Source organism: Entamoeba dispar, genomic scaffold, assembly GCF_000209125.1.
Source record: "Entamoeba dispar SAW760 scf_1105229462873 genomic scaffold, whole genome shotgun sequence".
In the NCBI taxonomy this organism is placed as follows: Eukaryota; Evosea; order Mastigamoebida; family Endamoebidae; genus Entamoeba; species Entamoeba dispar.
In genome coordinates, this window is record NW_001855410.1 from 49,200 (window position 1) to 55,963 (window position 6,764).

Sequence of the window (6,764 nt, forward strand, 5' to 3'; positions counted from 1 at the left end):
AATAACACAATTAGAAGGGAATGGTTGTGATGTAAGAAAGTTAACATATTCTGTAATATTACTATAAAATTGAACAAGGTCTGTATTAATTAATTGTTTAGCACTGCAATTAGTACCAAAATTCTTTAATTTACTTTTCATGTTTTGTAAGCTTTGATACAGTGAATAGCCATGACATGTTTCAATTTGTAATTCACCAATGTCATTCATCATTTTAAATTGTTGAGGCAATGTCATTGCCCTTCGTGTTACTTGACAACTTGTCATTGTCTTCATACTTCTTCCTAAAATACGTGTAGTAGAAGTAGCTGTTTTCATTTTTTGTTTTATTTTTAAGTTCGTTGGTTTTTATCTTTCCTTTTTGTTTTTGTTACAACAATTAATCTGATAACATTTTCTGATTATTTTATTATTTTGTGTTTTATGAAGTAAAACGATCTAAAAATACAAATAGGAAGCAAAAAGTATGTATTGAGTGATTGAGATGGAAGGATAAAAAGTTCTGATGGAAATTACTTCTAAGATTAGTATCAATTCTAAGAAATAGAGTATGTAATAAATAAAATCATTCAGGTATGGGTGTTGAACAAAACTCCAAAAGAAACCGATAGAGAGATTGACGTCGAAACCAACAACGAAATCATAGTTTTTTAGGTTGAAATCTAAAAAATACAATTAAAACAGATATGAAGAAGTTCTTTGCAAAAGTAACCAAACACGATAAAAAAGATGACAAAGAAAAGGAGGAAAAGAAAAAAGAAGAGAAAAAGAAAGACAAGTCCCATCATGAAAAAGAAGAGTCCCAAAAAATAAAAGAAAAAGAAGAAGCTAAGAAAAAGGCAGAAGAAGAAGCCAAGAAAAAAGCAGAAGAAGAAGCCAAGAAAAAAGCAGAAGAAGAAGCCAAAAAGAAAGCAGAAGAAGAAGCCAAAAAGAAAGAGGAAGAAGAGGCTAAAATGAAAGCAGAAGAAGCCAAGAAAAAGGAAGAAGAAGAAGCCAAGAAAAAGGAAGAAGAAGAAGCCAAGAAAAAGGAAGAAGAAGAAGCCAAGAAAAAGGAAGAAGAAGAAGCCAAAAAGAGAGAGGAAGAAGAGGCTAAGAAAAAAGAAGAAGAGGCTAAAATGAAAGCAGAAGAAGCCAAAAAGAAAGAGGAAGAAGAAGCCAAAAAGAGAGAAGAAGAAGAGGCTAAAATGAAAGCCGAAGAAGAAGCCAAGAAAAAGGAAGAAGAAGAAGCTAAAAAGAGAGAAGAAGAAGAAGCCAAAAAGAGAGAAGAAGAAGAAGCCAAGAAAAAGGAAGAAGAAGAGGCTAAGAAAAAGGAAGAAGAGGCTAAGAAAAAGGAAGAAGAGGCTAAGAAAAAGGAAGAAGAGGCTAAAATGAAAGCAGAAGAAGAGGCTAAAATGAAAGCAGAAGAAGAGGCTAAAACTGAAGAAAAGAAAGACCAACCACAGGGACTTGGATTAGGTGGAGGATTAGGACAACCACAAGGATTAGGTCTTGGAGGTGGTCTTGGATTAGGTGGAGGATTAGGACAACCACAGGGACTTGGATTAGGTGGAGGATTAGGACAACCACAAGGATTAGGTCTTGGACTAGGCGGGGGATTAGGACAACCACAAGGACTAGGTCTTGGAGGTGGTCTTGGATTAGGTGGAGGATTAGGACAACCACAAGGATTAGGTCTTGGAGGTGGACTAGGACAATCAAGTGGATTACCTAGTTTAGGGCAACCAAGTATGCCAACTATATCTGGGCAAGGAGGTGCTGGAATTAATGGAGGAGAACTTCAGATGAAAAGTACTGGTAAGAAAACAATAAAAAAGAAGAAGATGGGAGTTGCACAATCAGCATTCTTTGCACATGAAAATGAAGAAAAGGCAAATGCAATGTTAAGCAAGATTGCTGATGATGCAGTACTAGTATTTGATTGTGGGAGTTCATTTATCAAAGTTGGGGTTGCAGGAGAAGAACAACCAAGAAAAGTTATTCCAACATGTTACTGTGTAATAGAAGATGAAGAGTATGAAGGAGGAGAAAGAAAGGAATTTGGGTATAAGGCTATTGATGAAAATGCCAAGTTAATTTGGCCACTTGACCCAAGAAATGATACTGATTGGGATGGATTATTTGATATTATCCAAAATATTTATCAAGTTGAATTAAACGAATTAGATCCAAGTACTCATGCAGTCGTTATGACAGATTTACCAAATATGAATGAAGTTGCAACAGATAAAATTAAATCTATGATGTTCAATGATTTGAATGTTCCATTTTTAAAGATTGTTAATCCAGCATTAATGGCATTATATGCAGAAGGAAAGGAAACTGGTCTTGTAGTTGAAATTGGTAATAGAATGCAAATAGTACCAGCTGTTGATGGATTTGTTATTGATAATGCTATTACTAAAATTAAAGGTAATGTTTCTGGATTAACAGAGTATATGCAACGGTTATTGAGATCATGTGGATATATCTATACGACATCACAACAAATGGAATTAGTTAGAGCAATTAAAGAAAATGTTTGTTATGTTGCTCTTGATTATGATGCAGAAATGAAGAGAAAACCAAGAGAAATTATGAAAGAGTATAAAGTTCCTGGAAATGACAATACTTCTAAATTCTTCCAAGAACGGTTCCAATGTCCAGAGGCTTTATTTAAACCAGAAAAGGTTGGTATCGATACAGCGGGGTTACCTCAAATGATCTTTGAATGTATTAAAAAATGTCCACTGACCTCAAGAAGACCGTTATTAAATCATATTGTTTTGGCTGGAGGATCAACACTATTCCCTGGATTACCAGAAAGACTTGATCAAGATCTCAAAAAAATTTTAGAAGAAAATAAAATGAATTCAAGAGACGTTAAGATTGTTGTTCATCAAAACAGAAAATACTTAGCATGGGTTGGTGCAGCTTTATTAGCTGGTATGCCTACATTACAAGATGAAGAACAATGCACAAAAGATTATTATGACAATAATTAAATTCACAACAACTTTTTATTCTTATTTTTTTAATTCTTTTAAACTTTTTTACTCATTGGATTTTTGATATAAAAAGTGAAATGAAAAGTCATACATAATACAAGATAAATCTTCTTCTTTTTATGAAATTATTATGATTCCTGTATCACCTAAACAGCAAGAAGAATCTCAGTCAACTCAGTTTCTTTATTCCCCAATTTATCAAAATCAACCTGTCTCTCCCTTTTATGGCTTATCACCCAATTATGAAGGTTATCAATCATCTCCTGTTCAAGTAGTATATGTGAGTGAACCTCAAGCAAAATTATTATTTGTACTAGGATTTGTGTTTTGTTGCTTATGGCCAATTAACGCATGTTTATACCGTCATTCAACAAATAAACAAATTCAACAATGGGTTCAATTGTCTATACTTTGTTTTTTCCTTTCATTAATTTTATCTTCATTAATAATTATTTTTGTAATTATTGGCATCAATTATGAACTGTTCGCATCACTTAATTGACATTTTAATCAAACCATTTCTTTTACTTTTAAGAACAAAAGAATACAACTAAATAGAAAAAATACATCAAGAAAATCAATCTAAGGTATAATAAAATATTGTGTTTTGCGTTATTTAAGACCAACCAAATGAAGTAGATAATCCCAAAATGTTTTTCTTGGTTGAATAACTAATTGTTGAAGAACATCACCACAACCGTACTCTTCTCCAAACTGATTAATCCCATTTACCAAATATTGTTTTCCATTTGCTGACATTAAACCATTAGAGATCATTTTATGAGCGTCATTAACAGAAGAATAAACAATTTTTATATCCCCATTATTAGTTTGATTTACTGCTTCTATCTTACCACTTTTTTTTGCCTCTTCAATAATTTTACCCATTTCAGATAATGGTGCATTTTTAATAATAATAGAACGTTGAGTACTCATTTGACTTGATCCATCAGATAATGTAGTTAAAGGGGTAGATATAAACACAGATGTCCTTCTTAGTTGTGGTTGTCTTAGTCCATTATTTAATGGAGTATCTACAATAGAATTTCGTGGTAATGATATAGAAGGTTGTTTTGTTTTTTTTTGGTTAAATAGTGTCACTGGTCTTTCATTTTTTGTTCTAACATCCATATTTAAGTATGAAGAAGGTAGTCCTATTATATTAATTTCATGTACATATTTCTTTCTTAACAAATAGGCAAACTATACATAGATGGTCTCATCTTCACAATTCACTTTTCCCTTTTTTTGTTTTTTTTTTTATAAAATAATTATAAAATATATTTAATTAAGTTATTATAATTTAATAATATATTAAATATAACAACAAACAATTCATTTTATTATTATTTTTTATTATTTAATAATACTCAATAATACTGGTAGTTCTAAATTAAAATGAATACTATATTCACCCAACATGATGTTTTCTTATGGACTTATCAACACCCAGAAGATTCTGAATTAGATAAACAAGTTTTTCATTCTTCTGTTTTAAGTAATGAAAAAGATCATACTTATCAAATGTCAACAAGAAGAATTAAATCAATAATTATTCCAGAATATATTAATGTTCTTGATGAAAATTGTTTTAATGATGAAATAAAATTAGTTTCAATTATTTTACCTGATGGACTACTTAGTATTAAATCTAATTGTTTTAGACATTGTAACAAATTAGCATTTATTGAATTACCCTCAAGACTAGAGGTAATTGGAAATAAAGCGTTTGAGTATTGTGATTTAATTAATACTATTTCAATTCCAGATTCAATTCATATAATAGGAATTGATGCATTTAATAATTGTCAATCACTTATATCTTTCTCGTACTCTAAAATAATTGGTATTATTCATTCTAATATTTATTATTTAAATGCTTTTAATGAATTGTTATATTTTAAAAAACCATCTCAACTTGAAATGATTAATGGACAACCTATTAATCTCTTTTGTATTAATTCTTTTGATACTCTTCTTAAAAATGAATCAATTCATTCAATTGGATCTTCTTGTTTTAAAGAAAATCAACTAATTTCAGAAATTACTCTTTCGGAATCAATCACCTCAATTAAGACAGAGGCTTTTGCTTATTGTATAAATTTAACTTCAATAAATTTACCTTCAACACTTAAAAAAATTGAAGATGATGCATTTAAGAAAGTTAATTTAAAAACAATTAAACTTCCAGATTCAATAACAACTCTAGGGTCTTCTGTTTTTGAGGGATGTACATCATTATCATCAATTTACATTTCATCAAATTTATTAAATCTTGGAGATCGTTCATTTGCTTTTTGTAAAAGTCTTTCATCAATCACATTACCTTCTTCTCTTACTTTGATTGGAAATAATATATTTATGAATTCTAGATCAATTCAATCAATGGATATTCCAAATAATTTGACTATACAAAATGACAACTGTTTCTTTGTTAATTCTGATATTCTTTTAAAAGTAAAATTACCTCCATTGTTGTTAAAATTAAATTCAACAACATTATCTTCATATAACAATAATAATACAATAATATCTATTCCATCAAATTGTTCTGTTCTTTCAAATTATTGTTTTGAATCTTCATTAATTCAATCTATTGAACTTTCTACATTAATTACTTCCCTTGGTAATAATTGTTTTTGTAAATCTAACTTAACAAAAGTTATTCTTCCATCTTCCTTATCATCCCTTCCTATTAGTTTGTTTGAAAATTGTTTCTATTTAAAATCAGTTCAATTACCATCATCATTACAAATTATTCCAAAGTATTGTTTTAGTCATTGCAATGCCTTATTTTCTATTACACTTCCTATATCCATTACTATGATAGATGAAGGAGCATTTTCTAATTGTAGTCATCTAACTTCTGTTGAATTATCTCCAAATATTAGAATAATTGGTTATAGTTGTTTTGAAGATTGTAGTTTTCTTCCAACATTACAGTTAGAGTCATTACCACTTATCACTATTGGTGATGAATGTTTCTGTGGTTGTAATGCACTAAAAACAATTAATCTTCCTTCATCATTACAATCTCTTGGTTTAAATTGTTTTGCTAATTGTGAACAATTAACTTATATCCATTTACCAATGTCATTAACTAGTCTATCTCCATATTGTTTCTTAAACTGTTCTTCTCTTAAATCAATTGAATTACCTACATCCCTTATTTCTCTTCAAACACATTGCTTTGATCAATGCTCCTCTTTATCTACAATAAAACTTCCTGACTCTCTTTTAATCATTGATTCATATGCTTTTTCTCTATGTTATTCTCTTATTTCAATTGACATATCTTCTAATCTTCAAGTCATTAACTCAAATGCTTTTGATCGTTGCGAAAAACTTAAGTCTATCGAATTACCAATTTCATTAAAATGCATTAATTCAAACGCTTTTAGACAATGTACTTCTCTAAATAATATCACCATTCCTTCTAACATTCTTTTCATAGACCAAAACACATTCAGTAGGTGTACTAACATTACTTCATTTTGTCTTCCAAAATCTTTGAGCTCATGGGCTTTTCATATAGAATCTAAGAAATTTAAAATTAATTTAATTTAGAAATTCTGATGTCTTCTCTTTCTTTTTATTTCTTTATCTTCTCTTTAACTTAGTACTCTGTTAAATGAATAGTTAATGACGTGGAACCTTCCTAATAAATACTTTTTAAGATTCTAACCTTTAAAAAATTTATTAGTACAATCTGAAAATATCAGACTTATCATTATGTCGATTCAACAAGTTTTAGAAAATCTTCAAATAGATAACAGTACA

General features: G+C 29.6%; 5 protein-coding genes across 5 annotated transcripts in view, besides 9 other annotated features; 3 read left to right on the forward strand and 2 right to left on the reverse strand.

Annotated features, from left to right (window-relative positions):
• Window positions 1–318, reverse strand: part of EDI_230510 (uncharacterized protein) — a gene marked incomplete at both ends in the record, with an annotated part of 453 nt that extends 135 nt beyond the window's left edge. The window contains one exon of the mRNA XM_001733458.1: window positions 1–318. This exon is cut by the window's left edge and continues 135 nt beyond it. Within this exon, the coding sequence (XP_001733510.1) occupies window positions 1–318 (318 nt within the window).
• Window positions 310–372: a microsatellite.
• A 314-nt stretch (window positions 373–686) lies between these two features.
• EDI_230520 (actin B, putative) lies at window positions 687–2,981 on the forward strand (the record flags this gene model as incomplete). The annotated part of the gene is made up of 1 exon (XM_001740343.1): window positions 687–2,981. The coding sequence occupies one exon, from the start codon at window positions 687–689 to the stop codon at window positions 2,979–2,981; it is 2,295 nt and encodes a 764-aa protein (XP_001740395.1).
• Window positions 724–862: a microsatellite.
• Window positions 866–1,065: a microsatellite.
• Window positions 1,068–1,140: a microsatellite.
• Window positions 1,141–1,339: a microsatellite.
• Window positions 1,344–1,432: a microsatellite.
• Window positions 2,982–3,114: 133 nt separating the features above from the next.
• On the forward strand, window positions 3,115–3,486 carry EDI_230530 (uncharacterized protein; the record flags this gene model as incomplete). The annotated part of the gene is made up of 1 exon (XM_001740344.1): window positions 3,115–3,486. The coding sequence occupies one exon, from the start codon at window positions 3,115–3,117 to the stop codon at window positions 3,484–3,486; it is 372 nt and encodes a 123-aa protein (XP_001740396.1).
• Window positions 3,487–3,596: 110 nt separating this feature from the next.
• EDI_230540 (uncharacterized protein) lies at window positions 3,597–4,207 on the reverse strand (the record flags this gene model as incomplete). Its single annotated transcript, XM_001740345.1, has 2 exons — window positions 3,597–4,138; window positions 4,189–4,207. The coding sequence occupies 2 exons, from the start codon at window positions 4,205–4,207 to the stop codon at window positions 3,597–3,599; spliced, it is 561 nt and encodes a 186-aa protein (XP_001740397.1).
• A 20-nt stretch (window positions 4,208–4,227) lies between these two features.
• Window positions 4,228–4,353: a sequence feature (AT_rich).
• A 29-nt stretch (window positions 4,354–4,382) lies between these two features.
• Window positions 4,383–6,551, forward strand: EDI_230550 (uncharacterized protein; the record flags this gene model as incomplete). The annotated part of the gene is made up of 1 exon (XM_001740346.1): window positions 4,383–6,551. The coding sequence occupies one exon, from the start codon at window positions 4,383–4,385 to the stop codon at window positions 6,549–6,551; it is 2,169 nt and encodes a 722-aa protein (XP_001740398.1).
• Window positions 4,844–4,892: a sequence feature (AT_rich).
• Window positions 6,528–6,550: a sequence feature (AT_rich).
• Window positions 6,552–6,764: the final 213 nt, after the last annotated feature.